Source organism: Diceros bicornis, chromosome 6, assembly GCF_020826845.1.
Source record: "Diceros bicornis minor isolate mBicDic1 chromosome 6, mDicBic1.mat.cur, whole genome shotgun sequence".
Taxonomy (NCBI): Eukaryota; Metazoa; Chordata; class Mammalia; order Perissodactyla; family Rhinocerotidae; genus Diceros; species Diceros bicornis.
Genome location: NC_080745.1, coordinates 29,307,287 through 29,328,047, shown reverse-complemented (window position 1 = coordinate 29,328,047; position 20,761 = coordinate 29,307,287). Strand labels below are relative to the sequence as shown.

The window sequence follows — 20,761 nt, the reverse complement described above, 5'->3', positions numbered from 1 at the left end:
CAGCTCATGGGTGCCGCCCCCCCCCACCCCCCAAGCCCGGGCGTGGAGAACACTTACACATATTTGCTGGGGATCTGGCCACGCTGGATCTTCTGGGCGTTCTCATCCAGCTGCCAGGCCATCCAGGACCCAAATGTGCCCTGGGGCAAGGTGTCATCAACATAGAGGATGTCATCTTTCTTAAAGCTCAGCTCATGCTCCACGTCTGCCAGCCGGTCATACAGGGCCCTGGACCAAGGGATGGAGGGAACAGGATCAGGAGGCCGCGGGCTGCTGCAGGACGAGCCACACATCTTGGCAGCCAGACTCCTGGGGTCGCTCTCCTGCTCTGAGCTTTCCCCAGACCACGATCAGGACCCACCTCCTCCCATCCTGGTGGCGGTTCTCAAAGGAGGGAACCCAGGCTTTACATAACAGGACAAAAAAGGTGCTTCTCCTCCCCTGAGACTGGGGGCTCCCTGGGGATAAGGGCTGCCTCATGCCTATCAGAAAAAGAACTTCCTGCCAAGGACCAAGGCCATATCTCCCCTTCCAAATGGGCCTTCCCCATTTGCCTTCCTCCCCTGAGTCAAGGCCAAGGGCTCCTACAGATTGGAAGCTCCCCAGGACGGAAACACGTTATCAGGGACCTGTACCTCATGGTACGCAGTTGATCAGTGTTTTTATTCCTTTTGCGGCCTCAGATTTTAGGGAATGTGAAGGAAGCTATGAGGCCCTCTTAGAAAATGCCTGATGCCAGCCCCACACACACATTCGTATAGTACTTCAGGGCACTGTGGACACCCTGACATCCACACACCTGCAGAGGGATCTGCAGACCCGGGTCAGGGAGAGACCAGGAGAGGAATGCAGCCCACATGAAAACGGCGCTCTGTAGCCTCAAAATTCCCCAGGCCCCAAACCCTAAAGAGGTTTGCAGCCCCCCACCTGGGCCTGTAAGCCCTTGAGGGTTTTTCTAAGTCACGAGCATCTCGCCATGAGCTTGCAGCTTGGGGCCCGAGTAATTAAGTTCATGGCCCCACCCTCTGGGGGCAAGAAACACTGGAACAGTCTCCACCGAAAGCCCCTCCCCTGGCCCCTGGTACCTGATATAGAAGCTGTCGCCAGGCAGGCCCTTGACCTTGGAGAAATCCTCGGGGCGGAACTGCACCTTCAGGCGGACGCCATCCTTGGGCTTCAGCATCTCCACGTAGACCTCCTCCACAGTCTTGTTACGCACATCCAGACTGCCATACTGCCCAGGGATGGGGGACTGGGGTCAGAAGGCAGAAGCCAGCAGTGGCGTGGGCACCCATGAGGGGCTGGTTGTGGGATAAGGTGGCAATTCAAATTCCCCTTAACTGGGAATCAGCCTGCCTCCTCCGCTCAGTGTCTGCTCTGTCCCCGACAGCTTCTCCCACAAGAAACCCTGTTCTAGTTCCAGCAAGTAAGAGCTATTCAGAACATGGAACTTCATCTTGCTTATGCTACTGTATCTTTCAGTATCTATGAACCGTCTCCCCCATCAAACAGGAGACCCAGTGAGAGGGAGATGATACTCTCCATCAGATCAGAGTCCTGTTGCTGACAAGAGCAGAGCATCTTCCCTCTGGATGCCAGTGGCCAAGATGGGGTCCTGCTCACTTCCCCGTGATCTATGCAGAGGGTCTTGGCAGCATTCAACAGCGACAGGGGTCGCCAGGTGAGAGACTTTGCTCCTTTGTCTCCTGTGTCATCGGAGACCACAGGAAGCCTGAAGTACAGACGGAGAGTGGCCTAGCCTGCTGCTCAGAACTCACCTCGAGGATGAGGTCTCCCGGCACCAGGCCGTCGGGGCCCTTGGCAGGACTGTCATCCTCCACCTCGGCCACAAACACCCCGTGCAGGTTCCCACCACATAAATGCACTCCAAGCTCCAGCTGGGACTTTTTGATAAAGACGACTCGTGGCTCTGAGGTCTTCTTATTGGCATCTCCCACCATCCTTTCAGGAAGGAAAATGAAGTTCCTTAATCATACACGAGCAGGGAGTAGGGTGTGTAAACGACAAAACAGTGGCTAATGCCCCATTTTCCGGTTGCTCCATGGGGTCTCAGAACCACAGCGCGCTGAGAAAGGGCCCACCCCGGACTCCAGTTCTAGTGACTTAGTTTATAGGCAGGAGGCTGAGGTTTGGTAGAGGGGAAACCAAGGCCCCAGGTCACAAAGCCAGTTGGGAACAGAGTGGAAATCAATGCCCTGCTCCTGTCAATCGCATGCCGTCGGCTGTGTCCCTCCCACCTGGATTACACTTGTTTTCCTGACCTTGTTCTGCCCGAGAAGAGGCAGAGCCGGTCTCACTGTCCAGAGCACAAGAACTCATCTGGCAAATGTTTACTGAGTGGCTTCCATGGCCCAGGACTGTGCTAAACCACAGAGGGGGCCGTTGCCATCAAAGACCTCACAAAGGAGTGAGGGAGACAAACGCTGGCCAAGTAACTGAGCAAAGGAAACGGGACAGCAAGGGAGACTGACGAAGGGGACCTTGGGGGAGAAGCCAGCTGGTGATCACAATTTTGCTGCAGGTAAGTTCCAAAGTGACTGATCCTGGTGCAAATAAGGCAGAGCTGGCTGTACTCTGAGTGAGGCCGGGGAAGGAGCTCTGCCCAGGACGGCAGAATGGCTATTGCATGCCCTGGCCCGTGTGGCCCTCTCCCCATCTTCCCTCCAGCTTCCCGTGTGCCCTGCCTCCTCCTGACCTCTCCACGCCCACTCCTGCCTGGCCAACCCGGCTCATCCTAACATTTGACTTGGCTGTCACTGCTCCCTGCCATATTCCACCTGATGGCTCCATTGCACCTAGACCCCTCCCGGCACATCAGCTGTGCTACACGCGCCTGGGCACTAGTCTGTCGCCCTCTAAACCAAGCGCTCCTTGACGCCAGAGCCCAGGGCCTGGCTGGGTGATGACTGTGCAACTCTGTCTAAAGTCAGAGTCAGAAAATGAGTGAATGAGAAAATGAGGAGAGAAAGAAAAGAGGCAGAGCCAAGAACAAGTCAATGAGAAAACAAGAGAAAAAAGAAAGGGCGGGAGGGAGGAGAAAAGGAACGGCATACTTCCCATCTCAAATCCTGACACCCTGGTGTGAGGTCTGGCTGTCCAGCACCCACGCCCCTCAGGGGATGTGCTCGGGCCACGATAATGAGCCCCCAGCCCGCCCCGCTGGGCCGAGGTGCACAGATGGCAGGCTCACAGCACGCCTTTGCTGACCTGGAACTGGGAGAGCTCTGCTTGGCTGGCGGGGTGCCAGGGCCCTCGTCCTGCTCCATCAGCGGGTCAACGACAGAGGGATGCTCCGGGGTGGTGGCACCGCTGCCCTGGAGAGTGGAGTGGGTGCCAGCAGGGTCCAGGTGGGAGCTAGGGATGGAGGACAGGAAGAATAAGAAGTGGCACAAAGCCTTCAGCCACCCCCACCCCCTCTCCGGTGGTGACCAGGGCTGGGCTGTGAACAGGGACCAGGTCACATGGCTCTAGACCCTGAGCCCTGAGAAGAGCAGATGCCTCAGGAGCTTGGACTCAGGTCGTCCACCCTGCAGGGTCTGCCTGTCCTCTCCTCCTCACCCATCTCAACTCAGGGATCCTCGCCGAAGGTGTCGGCGCAGGGAACACATGACTTCACTGTCCCTTCTCTTCTGTTTGTCCATCTCGCCCCCCCTCTTTCACTGAGCTAAGCAGTGCTACATGGCAAGGGCGTGTCTTCCCCATCTCTCATCTGCCCTATAACCCACAGCACAGGGGCAGACACAAGCAGTGTCTGCTCGTGGACAAGGGGCAAGACGACTTTGTGTGAGAATCCCACCCTGGGGCTTCAGCTCCTGGCTACCACACACCCATGTATGGGGCTTCCTGCTGTACAGGGGACCCAGTCATGTGTTTCCACACCCTATTTCACTATTTCAGGAGGAGACATCCTCCTTCTATATGTCCTTTTTCAAAATCCAGGGCTGGTCAACTCTCCTCTCACGGCAGCAGAATGCTCAGAATTTGCAGCTAGCACCCTGGGTCTCCCCACGGCGAGCCATACACCTGCCGCACCCATCTTTCCTCCCCCAGCCCAGACAGCGCCAGCCCTAGAGGCCTAGGCCCTCACCTGGACCGGGAGTGGCCGCTGAGCTGGTGCATGTGTGGGTTGTACTGGGCCAGGATGGTGATGGTGTCACACTGCTGCCCGATGATGAGCCGGGCCTGTTGCTCCGTGGCACTGCGCAGGTTTATGCCATTGAACTAGGAAAGACCCAGAGCAGGCTCAGTGACACGGCGGGGGCAGGGGACTTGGGGAGGACTGCTTTTCCAAGGAAGGGAGGAGAGAAGAGAGGAGGGACAGAAGAACGCAGTGCAGAAGGGCAGCTCCCGCTTACCTCAAGTAACTGATCCCCATACTCAAGGCCAGCCTGGTGTGCAATGCTCCCCCCGGTCACCTTGGAGACGTAGACACCGCCCTTCTCTCCACTCACGATGGAGATGCCCAGCGGCTCCGAGCCCTTGTGCAGCTTTACGTGGCGTGGCTCTTCCACATAGGGCCTTGGAGGAAAGCCAACAGTTTTGGGGACTAGGACTCAAAGGAAAGGTATGGGGATTTGAGGTCAGGCATGCAATCAGCCACGCAAAAAGAGCCAGGGAACACCAGATGCTCCCATAACGACACAGCTGGATGAGGACACAATGACCCCACCTTTGATGACAGTGATACACATTCCCACAACCTCATGCAAAAGAAACACGACACCCCCAAAAGGATATGGAAGCACCTGGTCCCCAAGACACAAAGGGTGGTCTATGTGAACTATAAACACTGATATACACAGCGGAAAAGCACAAAGATGTTCATAATGTGAGAGAGTTGCCTCACCATGTACAGTTTACCAACCCCAGTGGGGTCTCAAGATGCCCTCAGAGGAAAAGAAATGGCTTCTGGGATGACATTCACCCAAGAAGAGACACTATAAAGTATCAGTTTTTATATTTACCAGTACACAGGGTGATGTGCAATGATCATGGAAATTAAGCTGCTGCAAACCCTAGCCATTAAAAAGGGCGCGAGCGGGAGGCTTGGAGCAAGGTGGTGACCATGCACTTGCTGGCCGGGGGGAGCCGTCCACCACGCCAGGGGCATGAAGGGGCACAAGGGGGCCTCATGTCAGGCCAACCTCAGACTCCTCAGGGAGGAGGATCTGGGCCTGGTGGCCACAGGCAGTCTCACGAGAGATCTGTGGTGGTGGAGACATCTGGAAGATGCAAAAGGTTAGAAAGAAGAGACGGACACTCAGAGAAGGAAGACAACCACAGACGCCTGAAACGTAACAGACAGAAAGACAGCCAAGTGACGCTGAGCCGGCCGTCAGGACTGCGCTTCACGCTGCCCTGAGCTTCCCGCTCAGGACAAAATTGCAGCCCAAGGCCCAGGGAGGAGCCAATAGGAGCGCCCTCTCCTTGGGCTCCCCTCCAGAGCACATGGAGAAGGACGGGCGGCGGGAGGGCAGGCCCCTGAGCCACCCCACCCCTGCCACCCAGAGGCACAGCAGTCTCTCGGGCTCAGCGGGCCTCAGGCTGGCTCCCCACTGCTCAGGGCCCAGTCGCCTGGCGATGCTGAGATTAAAATCCTTCCTGACTTGTCCCTTCTCCTCTCCTGTCCTCCAAAGTGTTCTCCCCTTCCCAAACTCACCCGCTCTGCAATGCCTTCCTCGACCCTCCAGCTCAGACGGATCGGCCCCTGGCCTGCACCCTCGGTCACTTGAAGACTCAACACACGTTACAGCACCAGGCAGTTTACAGTTGTAAGAACTCTTAGTGAGCAGGGACCCCAAAACCATCTTCAAGCCCCCAGCCCAGGAGGACGGCACAGAGGCCCAGAGGCGGGAGGAGGCCACCTCCCAGGCCAGCCTGCAGGTGCGGGCAGAGCTACTTTCCTGTCGGTGCTCCTCATCCCTCACTGAATACTATTCCCTCTGATCCACCTCCAAACAACACATCTATCCCAATAAAGGAGCAGGTAACCAAATCATAATAGTAGCCACACAACAGAAGCCAGGAAGCTGTTATAAATGACATAAACCAGGATTTACTGACATGGAAAGAAGCAGAGGACACTGTGTTGTGAGAAGACAGGTCAGCACAATTCCATTACATAAATCTGTACACATATTTACGTGTCTATTATGCGTAAAAGGTTTCTATGGAGGACTTTACCAAAATGTCAACAATGGTATCTCTAGGTGAGAGGAATCCTTACTTTTTAATGTCCTGAGTGATCTAAATTTCTTACAATATGCACAAAAGCTTTCTCAGAACAATAAGGCTGCTTTGTAAAAGAGATTTATAAAGTATATTTCATAATATTACAAATAGCTTAAAATATAACATGAAGGAGGAAGTGTTTATGTATATAAAATAATATAAACAATAAAACACACATCTAAATAATACATATATACCTCAAAAGGTTAACAGCAATTGAATCTCTGGTTGATGAAATTATATGCGACTTTTTTTCTTTCTACTTTTCCCAATTTTCTACACAGTAGTCCCCCCTTATCCATAGTTTCAGTTACCCACAGTCAACAGAGGTCCAAAAATATTAAATGGAAAATTCCAGAAATAAACAATTCATAAGTTTTAAATTGTGCACCGTTCTGAGTACTGTGATGAAGCCTCGTGCTGTCCCTCTCTGCCCCACCCAGGCCATAAATCATGGCTTTGTCCAGCGTATCCATACTGTATATGCTACCCGCCCATTAGTCACTTAGTAGCCGTCTCGGGTATCGGACCGACTGTCATGGTATCACAGTGCTTGTGTTCAAGCAACCCTTATTTTACTTAATAACGGCCCCAAAGCACAAGAGTGGTGATGCTGACAATTCAGATATGCCAAAGAGAAGCCGTAAGGGTTTCCTTAAAGTGAAAAGGTGAACGTTCTCAACTTAATAAGGAAAGAAAAAAAGTTGTATGCTGAGGTTGCTAAGATCTACGGTAAGAATGAATCTTCCATCTGTGAAATTGTGAAGGAAAAAGAAATTCATGCTAGTTTTGTTGTTGCACCTCAAATACGTATGTGTAGGAAAAAACAGTATATATAGGGTCCAGTACTATCTGTGGTCTCAGGCATCCACGGGGGGTCTTAGAACATATCCCCCGTGGATAAGGGAGGACGACTGTAAGGAGTAGTTATATGATAATGTACTTTAGAGTGCGGAAAAAAGGGGACTATTTTTAGTAAGTAACCCGTTCTTCAGTCAGGTCACACATGTTAAATTTTATGCCTCTAATTTGAGCCTAAGCACTGTTAGGGCAGGAATCACTGACACTTTTCTCTCCCCTGGAGCAGTCCCTGGTTCTCTGTACACTGTCGGAAGCTAAGGGGACGCCTGACCACACGTGACAAGGCCCTTTCTCTTTCTAAGGAACCCACTGCATTTGGGGAAGATCCTGTTTCTCAATGACCTGACTTGGGTGAGTAAAACAATGCACTTGACCTGCTACTTACTGCAGGTCTGCACTCCTGTCTGCACCAGACAGGTGAGAACATCACAAACGTTTCCACAGGCATTGTACCTGATTCCCCTATGGGCCCAGCATATTGATGTATACTTCAGTTCCCTCTCAGGTTCTGTCCAGTTAATACATGCTAGGTTTGTTGTCTTACAAGTTCAGATTTCCAAGTCAAATGAGATTTTCTTAATGAAGGACCTGCCCAGGGTCCCTCCAGTGGCTCACAGCTACAAGAGCCCTCAGCGTTTTAGATTTGAGTGGATAAGAGTAGCTCTGTTCCTCTTAAGTGATTAAATAAAGACAAGTTCAAGTTTAATCACATCTCCTAAAGACCTACAATCCAGATAAAACCTCTAAAACATAAACATGATCTAGCAAATTCCACTTTGGAGGACAACAGAGGTGCATGAGGTGAGCGCAGAGCTAGTGCGGGGAGTGATGGACCTCTCAGAGGAGGTGTATCTGGACTGACGTCAGCCTAAGGTGACCTAAAATCTCAGCAGAGATCGGCCTGCATTTCAAAATGAACCAATAAATGGCTAAGCTGTACATTTATGCTTCATATACTTTTTTTCTATGTGTTTTTTTTTTGTTTTTGGTGAGGAAGATCAGCCCTGAGCTAACATCCGTTGCCAATCCTCCTCTTTTTGCTGAGGAAGATTGGCCCTGGGCTAACATCCACGCCCATCTTCCTCTGCTTTATATGAGATGCTGCCACAGCTTGGCTTGACAAGTGGCACGTCAGTGCGCGCCTGGGATCCGAACCTGCGAACCCCGGGCCACCGAAGCGGAGCGGGTGCACCTAACCACTGCGCCACTGGGCTGGCCCCTATGTGTATTTTATTTCACAATAAAAAACTTGAAGGAGATGGGGACAAGCGATGTGGCTATGTTCTGGGGCCAAAAAGCAAAGGATAAGAATGAGTCCTAAGAGAAGAGAAGCACCATATGATTTCACTCATATGTGGAAGATAAACACGTGGATAAGGAGTACAGATTAGTACCCACAGATTAGAAGCGGGTGGGGGGTGGGTGAAAGGGATAAAGGGGCACACACATATGGTGACAGATAAATACTAGACTATTGGTGGTAAGCAAGATGCAGTCTATACAGAAATTGATACATAATAATATAGAACGGAAATTACACAATGTTATAAACCAATATGACCTCAATAAAATAATTTTTAAAAAAAGAATTAGTCCTTATTCTAATTAGGGTGGGCCAGTCACCAACCATGTGACCACAGACAGATCATTCCAACTTTCCTCATCTGTAAAATGGGGCCAATAATAATGATGATGATGATGCTGCTGCTGCTGCTGCTGCTGCTCATGGGATTGTTATGAGGATTTCATGACTTAATACATGGAAAGTACTTAATCAAGGGCCTGGGAAATAGTGAACAGTGCCATTACATCATCATCACCATCAGGTTGTCCCCAGCATCATTTGCTGTAGCCCACCCCCTCCTGTGGACATGCAGTGGAAGGAGCCCACCCTGCTCCTTACCTTGCCATCTACTCGGGCCCCACTTCCTGCATCATGTGCTCACGGGACTTACCAGTGACGTGCTAGGGTAACACACCGGTGAATGCTAGGTGACCCAAACTAGAAGGCCTCGCCTGGGATCGGCTCAGTCGGAACCCTCCAACCCCTGCTGCTTCTACCAACAAGCCCCTTCCCTCGTCTGAGCCCTGGCCCGCTGCAGGGACGCGCTATCCACCACTGTGCCCACGCCGAGATGACAATGTCATGCTCACCTGTCCTTTCTTCGCTCCCCAAGGGCTGCGGGATTGATGGCAATTCTGGGCAATGTGGAGGCTGAAGTCTGGGACTGGCTACACGAGGACAGGGTGTCGATGCTCAGGGGTGACTGCGGAGGCGTGCTGCATTCCGAATGTGACAACGACCCTGCCAAGAGAGGCAGAGGGTGATGCAGGCCACAATCCCGTATCCCAGTTCCCCAGCAGCCAAGACCAAGAGGGAGACGCCATCCAGACACCTGGCTCCATGCTGCGGCCACACCACACAGCCTTGACTTCAGATGCAGGGCTCTGTGGGTCTTTCCATACCCCACATCACCAGGCCTGAGGCTGAGCTCAACCAGTGTTTGCTGACTGGCTGAGATGAGGAAGAAGTTATAAGCTGTGCCCAGACATCCTATCATGAGGAAGAGTGAGAAAGCAGGCAGGGAGGGGTTGCTGAGAAGGTCCTACCTCTGTCGGAGCCCACAACAGACCGGGGGTATCTCGGCGTTGATGGGATTTTAATGCGTTCTGCCTTGAACTGCAAGTTGCTTGAAGATCCTATGGTTCCACAAGGGGACAAAACTTTAGGCCTGTGATTAAACACCACCCCTCGCTCCCTCATCACCACTTCAGTAGTCAGGAAAGATGCTCGGTCATGACAAAATGCAAAGCGAGGCCCTGCCATTTATCCTGGGTGGGGGCTAAATGTTAAACAGTCAAAAAAAGCACATATTTAACGCCCAGTACTTGAATAAACTGTGCAGCCCTAGACTGCTCCAGAACAGGATCACACAAACCTCACTCCTAACCCCAAACAGAGACAGTAACATGAGTGACAGAGGCGACTGCTCACTTCCACCCACAACACCGGAAGCAGCACCACCTGGGTCTCTCTATAAGGCAACTCCTGGACTCTACCCTGGGTTGCATTTCCCATGAGTGAACAGCAATACAAAATCCCCCAGAAAGACAGACAAGCTCAGGGATGGGGAGCAAGGCTCCCGGGCCAACGGGTCACCTGGAACAACCACATGGCCACTAGGGAAAGTGGAAAGGACACAGAATAAGCCAGGGGAAATGGCTTGGAGTGCAGCGTGGAGCCGACCTCAGCCCTGGGAGGGGAGAGGGGCCTGGGAGGGCAGGCCACCAGGAGGTCTGGGCATGAGGATCCAGGGAGAGGTGAAAAAAGGCCAGTGCCCACTACACGCAGAAGGTTCTAGTGTTGCAGTTACCAAGGCGGGCGCTGGAGGGCAGTGAGTTGGACCCGTGGGAGGCTCTCATCTCAGAGTAGTCGCTGCAGGCCCTGTGGCTGAGGTCCAAGCTCAGGCGTCCCTGGTGCTGGACACTGTGAGAGAAGCAGACAGGTGAGGGGCTCGAGAGGAAGACCAGGACCAGACGAGGCCACTGGGGAGCAACACAAGTGAAGGTCTTGGGCCAAGGCCTCCTTGAGCCAGCAGAAGGGAGATCCAGAAGCCACTCGCTGTCAGCTGAGGACAGCGGACTGCCCACAGCCATGCTCGGAGGTGGCACCTAAAAAGGGCCCTGCATGCAGTAAGAAGGGGCACACCAATGGAGAGGTGGCACATCCACTTCAGCCCAGGGCTGGGATTGGGCTCTCTGCAAGGAAGGGCCTTCTGCAGGGAAAAACAGAGGCTCTGAATCCTCGGTGGGCCCAGGGAGGTGGAGCCTCTCCTCTGGGGTGGGCAAGGAGAGGCTGGATGGGCAATGAAGACCTAGGAGAGGGACCTGTGTGCCTTGCTCAGGAGAGCATGCCTAGGAAACTGGAGGGCAGAGAGCACAGGCATCGACTACATCGGGCTGGCTTGTCCTTTTTAGCTGTGAATGAGACCACGTCTCTTCCCTAAAACCCTCCAGGGGTCTCTACTGTACTCAGAATAAAACCCAAAGTCTGTATGATGGCTGCAGGTCCTACAGGATTTGTGCCCTATGACCTGGGCTCTCCTCCCTTCTCACCATACCTTTGCCAAGTTCCCCTACTCTGTCCCAACAGCCCACCGCACTGTTCCCAGGTGCCTGGGTCGCGGCACCCATGGCCCTTCTTCCTGCGGACTCCGCCCCAGGTCTTGTGCAGCTGGCCTCTTCTGAGTCTTGTGGCCACAACAGCACCTCCCCACCACAGGGCCCTCCCCACCACCCAGTCTAACTCTCCACTCTTCTTCAAGTCACAGCCTAGCTTGTCGCCCTGTGTTACGATCTTCAGAGCTACTCAGCACTACCTGATATCAATTACTTTACTCATTTTTTTCCTGTCTGCTTCCCACACTTGAACACGACGCCACTTGAGAAAGCTTGTCTACTTAGTTCTCCACTGTATCCGCTTGGAACTAGAACAGTCCATGGCAGGTTGCAGGTGCTCAATAAAAACTTGTCAAATAATTGAATGAATGAATGAATGAATGAATGAGTGAGTGACCTTGAGCCGTCCATTCACTTTTTAAGGCTCAGTTTTCTCATCTGTAAGACAGAGACAATAATGGTCCTTAGCCCCCAAGATTGCCATGGCGACTCAATGAGATGATGTTTATGAAGGTCTGAGCACAGGGCCTGACACGTGAGCACTCAAGCATCAGCTGTCTTCACTATCATCTTGCTTTCAGTACCTTTTCAAGCTCCATGCTGGGGAAAGAAGAGCATCCTTCAAGTTCCCTGGGATCACAGCATTGCTCTAATCAGCCCCTTCCCAGTGAGGCAAGGACGCTGCTCCGCCCACGAGCCTCTTTATTCACCAGTGGCTCTATGTCCAGGTGGGCTTGGATGGCTGGGGTGCAGGATGGTGTGGGGTGACTTCACATACCTGCCATGCAAACCCTGGGGGCCGACCTCTCTGGGGACGGGCGGAGAGCTGCAAGGACCGACCCTGTGGCTACGCACAGTGTAGATGGGGTTCCTCAGGATGGAGCTCACAGTGGTGCTCGGGGTCATACTCCGGGGAACAGTGCCTAGAAATGGGCTGAGTGAGAACTGCCCCACAGCACCAGCCAGCCCCAGACCTGTGCAAGCTACTGGCCTTTCTCCATCTGTAAAACGGGAGAACACTCTTTAATGCTTCCTATTTCCCAGGCTGCTATGGGAAGAAAGCACTCTGAAGAGCTAAGAGATGTCAAGAAAGCACTCTGAAAAGCTAGGAGATGTCACTGATACAAGACATCCAGACGGGGCAGCAATTGCTAGTTCTTTGGACCTCTGGGCTGAGGACACAGAGCTGCTCCTTGAAATGTCTCCCTCCACTCTCCCTGGGACTGGGCAGCCCTGTGAGCCCACAGTGACCCTCCTCCCCGGCCCTGCCCAGCTGACTCACCCACAGATGCTCTGCTGGGGTACAGCGGGGGGTTGCTGTGCCGGTTGGAGTGCCCTGGCGAGTAAGGGGACCACTCCTGGAGCTCTGGGGAGAGTTCTCCACTGGCTGGGATGCACTTCTGCTCCTGCAAAACCAAGAGGCAGTGGCTGGAAACAGGGAAACGTGCAGGCTTTTGCAAGCGATTTCTGTCCCCTGTGCACTAGCTCTTCCCACTCGGACACACGAAGTGACAGTCGGGAGAGGTCACTGCTCATTCATGTTGCCTTACACACCTAGAAGGGAGACCTTCCTTTGAAAATACTCTGGAAGAAACCACAGAGAAAGAATTCATTCTTGCAAATACGCAGATTATGTGCGTAGAAGGTGGAACGCAAGTGTGCATCAGGCACATAATGTAACAACGCCACACAACTTGCATAGCTGTGTGAAGCTCTTTGTCTGCAGAGAGTAGCGTGGACTTACGCTCCAGCTCATGGTAATCTCTTCCTTCTGGAAACGACTACAGCACCCATGTGTGCTACCCTGTCTCCCTAAACCCTTCAAGGCAGGTCCATGTCATGTGGTTTTGTTGTACAAGTTCAAAAGCTACTTGATTTCAAAAGCAAATCAAACACTACGCCCAAGAAAGGGTTCCTCTCTTGGCGTCACAGTCCCACCGACGCACACACACCACGTTACTTTCCAATCTCCTGAGGGGGCTGCTTCCCGCTGGCGTCCACCTGCCACCCCCTTCCCTTCCTGCAGGTAGGTGCCAAGAGCAAAGGCAGAGGAGCCAAGGCTGATCACAAGCCTGGGGACGGTGCAGGGCCACTCTGGGGCATTCTCACATCAACCACCCCTCTGCCCCCTCCACTCCCACCCCAGGGCTGGGCTCTACCTCCAGGAACTGAGCAGGAATCACGACCGGAGCGAGCTTGGGCCGGAAACTGGGAGCAGACTTTGGCCGGCGGCGCTTCTGCCCCAGCTCATCCATCTTCTGGGAGGTGAGGTCCTCGTCACAGGACTTCTTGGCGGGCAGGTAGGAGGAGTCCCCATCCCCTTCAGGGTAGTAGCTGGAAGCGATGCGGACCCTGGCCTTGCGAGGGGGTGAGGCGTGCATGGGTTCCCCAGGGTCCACGTCAGGGGGCAGGGCACTCGGGGGGCTGGTAGATGGGGAGCTGCCCACCAGAGTGGCCTCTGACTCGGAACTGGTTTCCAGCCTGTGCTGGAACTTAATGGAATCGCTCCTCCTGGGAGGTTTTGGGGGTGTCAGAGGCCCTACCCTCTTGGAGGGCTGGGGGGAGTGAGCAGGCCCAGGGCCCGGGAGCAGGTAGTCTATTTTGGGGGGTGTCTGGGGGCGTTTGAAAGTGTTAGGGTCAAAGATAGACTTTCTTTGCTTTGGCTTCTTGTAAACAGAGAGCTTCTCGGGCCCTGCCGTGGAGCTGAGCACGGCCTTGGGCCAGGTCCCACCACTGCTGGCGTTCTCGGGCTCTGCCTTATCCAGGGGTGCCTCGGTCACCCCAGAAGAGCCCGCCTCAGTCTCAAAAGGCAGTAGTGGCCGCCGGCTGCGCACGTCCACCAGCCCATAGCCACGCTCCCCAGAGGCATCTGAGCGGAAGGAGCTCAGGCTGCGCTCAGAGGCGCTGGGACAGGCCTGGGGGGAGACCGAGAAGGGTCCCCCAGGGAACGGCTTGTGCAGGAAGGAGCTGCTGCCTCCTGGGGGGCCCAACTCCTTCCTGTCCTCCAGCCTGTCTGCATAGAAGATGTCCGTCTGCGTGGAGTTATTGTGTTGTATCAAGTTCCGCTTATTCTGAGCCTGGACCTCGGGGCCATGGGCTCGGAAACTCAACATCTTATCGGAGTCCTTGATGTTTTCAAAGATGTTCTGGCCACTCCATGAGGAGCTCTGAGGGAACACCTGAGTAGGGATTGCAGAGGAGTGAGAAAGAGAGCAAGTGAGACCACAGGACCTGGAGCTGCCACTGAAAAATGTCCCTGGAGGTAAAGCGATCATCAGGAATGGGCCACACACACCCCAAAAGATAAACAGATACGCATACACACCCACATGCATGCAGGCACGCCTGTCCCTGACAAGTGAGGCTTTCTCATGGCCCTGGCCACTGTGAACCCACAAGAGAACCATCAAGTTCTCTTGGCTTTGAGCTCTTTCTCAAATCACCCGCACAGAGTGTCCTGCATATTTTTAAAAAATTAAACGTGGGGCCAGCCCGGTGGCACAGCGGTTAAGTGCGCGCACTCCGCTTCGGCGACCCGAGGATTCACAGGTTGGGATCCCGGGCACACACCGACACACCGCTTATCAAGCCATGCTGTGGTGGCATCCCATATAAAGCGGAGGAAGATGGGCATGGATGTTAGCCTAGGACCAGTCTTCCTCAGCAAAAACAGGAGGATTGGCAGATGTTAGCTCAGGGCTGATCTTCCTCACAAAAAAAAGAGTAGCGGGCCGGCCCCGTGGCTTAGTGGTTAAGTGAGCGCGCTCCACTGCTGGCGACCCGGGTTCAGATCCCAGGCTCGCACCGACGCGCTGCTTCTCTGGCCATGCTGAGGCCGTGTCCCACATACAGCAACTAGAAGGATATGCAGCTATGACACACAACTATCTACTGGGGCTGTGGGGGGAAAAAATAAATAAATAAAATCTTTAAAAAAAATGCAAAAAAAAAAAAAAAAAAAAAGAGTAGCCAAAAAAAAAAAAATTAAACGTAAAAGTAAAAAATTCATTATTAAAAATACATATCATGTAGTATGAAGCCTAGAGGAATTTTAGGGCAGTGAAACAAGTCTGCATGATACACATTATCATACATTTGTTCAAACACGTAGAATGCACAACGCCAAGAGTGGATCCTCATGTAAACTGTGCACTTTAGTTAAGACTAATGTATTAATATTAGCTCATCAATTGCCACAAACGTACCCCCCTAATGAAGATGTTAATAGGGGAAGCAGAGGGGGGATATGAGAACGTTCTGTACTAGATCAACTTTTCTGTAAACCTAAAACTGCTCCCAAAAAAGCCTACTAATTTTAAAATAATTTTTAAAAATCTCTCTTAGTGAAGCAGATTTTTTCCTACCTTCTATTATCTTTTCAACTATGTAGAAAAGTTGACAGAAAAGTGCAACGAACACCCATAAACCCACCATTTAGATTCAACAGTATTTTGCCAAATTTTCTCTACCTATATTGTAGAACATTTGAAAGTAAGTTACAGCTATTATGACATTTCACCTCTAACAACTTTAGCGTATACTGCCCCAAAATAAGGCCATTCTCCTATGTAACCCCAATACCATCATTACAGCCAGGAAAATTGACAATCCCCTAAGATCATCTAATTATCCAGTCCAGATCCAAATGCACCCCATTGTCCCCAAAATGTCCTTCATAGCTATGTTTTGTTTTTGTTTTAAACCAGGATGCTGTCAGGCCTTGTGCGCTTTGTAACTGCACTTTATAAATCAATACCATTTTTCAATGATCCCAGTGACGTGAAGAAGTAGCTCACGTATACGGAGCTGAGGCTTTGCCCACCCCGGGGACGGTGAGAGCAGAGCCGGGGCAGGGCAGGGGCCCTTACCTTCAGGAGGGACAGGGTCAGGGAGTCCTGGCAGCTACGCAGCAGAGATTCACACTCATTCAGAGATTTGTTGTCCAGTGCAATGCCATTAATCTAGGGGAGAACAGAGGGCCTATTAGGCCCGCCGCCAGGATAGGGGCTCTGCCCCTCTGCCAACCTGTGCTGGACAGTGGGCCTGGTTCTGTAAGGCACCCAAATCAGGAGTTGGCAAAGGAGAGAAAGCCTCTTCCCAGTGAGGCCCACGGAGTCCAGTTAAGGGGCTTCTAGGGCAAATGAAACACACAGCCTTAAAATCACTCTAGGGGAAGATGTTTGCCTGTCTGGGACCAGAACACCAAGGTCCCAGGGAACATCCTGGCCCTGCTGCTTCCTGCTGCGTGGTGATGCTGGACCACGGCTCAGAACTCCTTCATGCACAAAATGGAAGATAAACACCTACGAGCCCCAGGGGCAGGAGGAGACTACAACCAAGATCATGGTGGGAAATGTCACGGATGTACCACAGGAGATGAAGTATCATCACTGTTCACAAAACCTCTCCCTTATGCCTTAATCTCCATCCGTATCTCTCAGGTACGTTCCAATCTTTTTAAACAGCGTATGTGCAATAAGTGAATGGTTAGACTGGGACGCATCCATACCGTGGAATACTACCCAGCAATGAGAAGGAACACAGTATCAGCACACCCAACCACATGACAGATCTCACGGCATGATGCTGAGTGAGAAAAGCCATCTCGAAAGGTCACATACTATACGATTCTACTTATACAATATTCTCTAATTGACAAAATGATAGAGTCGGGGAACAAATTAGTTGCCAGGGGTTATGACCCCGGGGACAGGGTTGTGGGTGTTACTATAAAGGGGTAACACGAAGGAGATCTCTGTGGTGGTGGTGGCACAGTTCGGTATCTTAATTTGTTTTGGTTACCTAAAATGTGATAAAATGACAGAACTATACACACACACACTGTACCAAGGTCTACTGCCTGGCTTTGATGCTATATTTATGGAAGATGTAATCATTAGGGGAAACTGGGTGAAGGGTACATACGACCTCCCCATACTATTTTTGCAACTTTATCTATTTATTATTATTTATATAACATTATAACTGAATTATAATTATTTCTGTAATTATTTGAAAATCAGAAGTTAAAAAATATATATGCAGAGTGATTATCTTAGAGTGGTGGATTAATTTGGTTGTTTTTTTCTTCATAACCTTTCCACATCTTAAAATTTTTTGTGGACACATATCACTTTTAAACTCTAGCTCCCCTCGAAATCTCAAAAACACTGGCAAAGATGGGAAGCAATGAGCTCCCCCACACACTGCAGGTGGGACTGAAAAGGCCACAGTCTCTTTGGGGCACAATGGAAAGATCTTATCAAATGTCAAATGCTTATGCCCACTGATCCGCCAATTCCCCCACCCCAGGAATTCACCCATGGCACACCCCTGCGGGTCCCTGTGGAAGGATGGAGCAGTGGCTATGCAGCATCCCTGGTAAAGGCAAAGACAACCCTGACTGTCCATCGAGGGGACTCACTCAACAGCTTGTGCTGCCACTAAGGAGCATGCAGTTACTGAAACGACCTAGACAGATCTAAAGATGTGAATACACAAGAACCTCGGGGCACGCTGTTAAAAACAAAAAGGTTAGCAGCAGTATATGTTATGATCCCATCTGGGTTTAAAAAAAGAAAAGTGGGAGATATACATGTTTTGAATGTTTCTGGGAGAAAACACAACACATCGTTAAAGAGTTGCTGTCAGGGTGGCAACTGGTAAATGAGGAGTCTAGAATTGAAGGAAGAGTTATTGTCACTGTGTGCCTTTTGTATGACTGGGATTCTGTACGTGAGCCATGTAAAAGTGTATGACATTTTCAATTTTAAAAAGTCAGTTAGAAGTATTAAATATGCATGCCTATGACTAAGCAACCTCAGAGCACACAGGGGTCTGGTCACCAGGGATGCCATCAGTGGCCCCAGCACGGCTGTGCACACAGGTGAAGTTCGTGGCAGGGCTGTTTGCAATTGCAGCAACTGAAAACAACTTATATGTCCATCAGTGGGGGCAGGATTTAAACTATAGGGAATCAAACAACAGAACACCATGAGGTGCATAAAAATAATCAGGATCGAGTCGGAAAGATATCCACAATGTAGAATGCAAATTGTAGAATAACATAGGATGATTCCATTATAGTTTTTTAAAAAGCAAACAAAACCCAGAAAACCTACATCTGCGTATACAGATTTGTATGAGCGCTTATGATCTGGTTGGGAGCACATCTTCCAAATGGGGGCAAAGATTATCTTTAGGGGCAGGATTAAAGGGAAAACGGGGGCTACCACTTTTTATACATTTTCATATTGTTTGAATATTTGACAGCGAACAGGTCTTACTTTAGTAAAAATAAATTTAAAAATAAATGGATATAATGTTTAGTAAAACAATATGTATTTTTTTAAAAATTGACCTAAATATACATTAATGTGTAGAATAAAGGCTATAGATAAAGACATGAAAAATGTTAATAAAGGTTATCTATAGGTGGTAGCAATATGAAGGATTCTTATTTCCTTCCTATACTTTTTCTGTATTTCCTAATTTTCTACAGTAAATAGAAACATACTACCAGAAAAAAAAAATCATGTTTAAACGTTCACATTTAAAGAACAAAGTGAATATAAAAACTCCGCTCATTACTTCTTGTTCAAACCTCCCAAATGTAATCCAGCTGTCTACGTGCGGCAGACAGCCCTGGCTCCATCCCCAAGACTTACCGCCACAATTCTGTCTCCCACGGCGAGGGATCCCTCTTTGGCGGCCGGGCTTCCGGGCACCACGGCGGCAGCATACACTCCATTCTCCAGACTGATGCCACTGTCTGCGAACCACAGTGGCCCTGGTTAGCCCCTGCCCGGGTAACACTGCCCTCCGGTGTCTCATCTCATCTTTCTGAGATTAACTTATAAAGGGGATGTTGGCAGACTGTGACGTGTCCATCCCAGCACCCCACTCAGGTCAGATCACCCGGGGGCTCAGCCACAGGTGGTCTGGTGAATCCAACAATCAAACAGAGACAAGCAAGACTAAGGACCCAGGCGGCCCTCTGCCGGGGAAGCACATGGGCTGCATTTAAGCAGCATCAACACCTCATCCTTGGGCATGAGGTGCTCCTGAAAACACACGTGTCCTCTCGGCCCAAGAAAGAGGTGCTCTGCCCACCCCTGTGGGCCTGCTACCTTTCTGTCCACTCAGGTTGATGTGCAGCGGCGTGACCACCTTCCCGCCCAGGGACTTCCTCCGACGCACCACCATGTTGATGGCACCCTCCCCGTGGAGGAGGGCCTTGACGGCCTGCTTCTTGTCCTTGTTGATGAGGTCCACGTCGTTGATCCTCAGCAGCCAGTCATTGACCCTGAGGAGGGGCGTGGCCGGCTCAGCACCCAGTGGGCAGGCCCTGCTACTCCCATTTGGGGAGCTGAACATCAGAAGGCAGGTGCCCCACACACACATTCAGAAAGACTTCCTCTTCCAGGAAGGTCAAATGATTAAACTCGTAGATACTGGAGCCAGACTGCCTGGGTTCAAATCCCGGCTCTACCACTTACTAGCTGTGTGATCTAGCCCCTCCGGGCCTCAAGGCCCTCATCTGTAAAATGGGGGCAATAACAGCACCTACCTCATAGGACTGTAAAAACGAACTGATTACATAAAGCGCTTAAACTAGTACTTAGCAAATAGTAAGCATATTTTATATCATTACTATTTCATGGAATGAGCATGCAATGCACACTCTGTGCTTTCACCCATACCGCTGAGCCCCTTTCTAGCCAGAGAAGCAAAGAAGGTAGCACCTTCTTTGAAAGATCAGATTCAGCGGCAATGGCGAGTCAGACAGTCCTTTAAGAACAAGGTTAGCAGTTGAGCCCGCAGGCCTCAGGCAGACTGCGAGTCCCCTGACGCTGGGGGGCATTCGTTTAACTGTCATCTGGCTCTCAGGTCCTTTGCTTTGGGTTGGAGGGCCCCACCTTCCCTACAGAGCCTGGGTCTCCTCAACTCTTACCGTAAGCGGCCGTCAGCAATGCTTCCTTTGTCCACTTTAGTGACAAATATGCCACAGTCCCCCGGCAAACAAGGCTCATTCACACCTTCTGCCATATCGAACCCCAGCGCCTTCAAGTCAATGTCCTCCTGTCAAGACAGCAGCAGCACACTTGACAGAGCAGCGATGAGAAACATTTGGCTCTTAAACCCCAAGCCGCTCACTGCAACGTGGGGATGGTCCCTGCACCACGTGTGATGGGGCGCTGGGTCCCCAGGATGAAGCCTGTGAGCAGCTGCAGTCTGCTCACAGTCACCCGCAGCAGCTCTGCTCTTCCCTCCGCCTTCCACGCACCGCGCCAGCGCCCACTGCTGGAGAGGACCCGGGAGACCAAGCTGCTGCAACCCAGCATGGACGCGTGCAAGGGGAGGAAGCAGCCACGCCCCGGGAGGAAAAGCTATACCTCCCAGCCAGCAGCCGGCGCGGGACACCGCGAGAGGGCCGTCCTCCCCTCCCCCTTCCCGAGTCTCCAGGTCC

At 51.5% G+C, this 20,761-nt stretch overlaps 1 protein-coding gene across 2 annotated transcripts in view; it reads right to left on the bottom strand.

The window, feature by feature from the left end:
• Nucleotides 1-20,761, bottom strand: part of DLG5 (discs large MAGUK scaffold protein 5) — a 126,876-nt gene that overhangs the window by 15,984 nt on the left and 90,131 nt on the right. The window contains exons 11-26 of one of the 2 annotated variants that reach the window (XM_058543107.1): nucleotides 20,246-20,373; nucleotides 19,422-19,597; nucleotides 18,960-19,063; nucleotides 16,161-16,253; nucleotides 13,452-14,471; nucleotides 12,575-12,698; nucleotides 12,071-12,293; nucleotides 10,488-10,600; nucleotides 9,724-9,813; nucleotides 9,268-9,418; nucleotides 4,377-4,539; nucleotides 4,109-4,242; nucleotides 3,229-3,375; nucleotides 1,779-1,962; nucleotides 1,086-1,234; nucleotides 58-228 (exon numbers count right to left, since the gene is read on the bottom strand). In XM_058543107.1, coding sequence (XP_058399090.1) covers nucleotides 58-228; nucleotides 1,086-1,234; nucleotides 1,779-1,962; nucleotides 3,229-3,375; nucleotides 4,109-4,242; nucleotides 4,377-4,539; nucleotides 9,268-9,418; nucleotides 9,724-9,813; nucleotides 10,488-10,600; nucleotides 12,071-12,293; nucleotides 12,575-12,698; nucleotides 13,452-14,471; nucleotides 16,161-16,253; nucleotides 18,960-19,063; nucleotides 19,422-19,597; nucleotides 20,246-20,373 — 3,170 coding nt within the window. The remainder of the gene's footprint in view (nucleotides 1-57; nucleotides 229-1,085; nucleotides 1,235-1,778; nucleotides 1,963-3,228; nucleotides 3,376-4,108; nucleotides 4,243-4,376; nucleotides 4,540-9,267; nucleotides 9,419-9,723; nucleotides 9,814-10,487; nucleotides 10,601-12,070; nucleotides 12,294-12,574; nucleotides 12,699-13,451; nucleotides 14,472-16,160; nucleotides 16,254-18,959; nucleotides 19,064-19,421; nucleotides 19,598-20,245; nucleotides 20,374-20,761) is intronic. The other variant, XM_058543108.1, reaches the window with a different exon arrangement.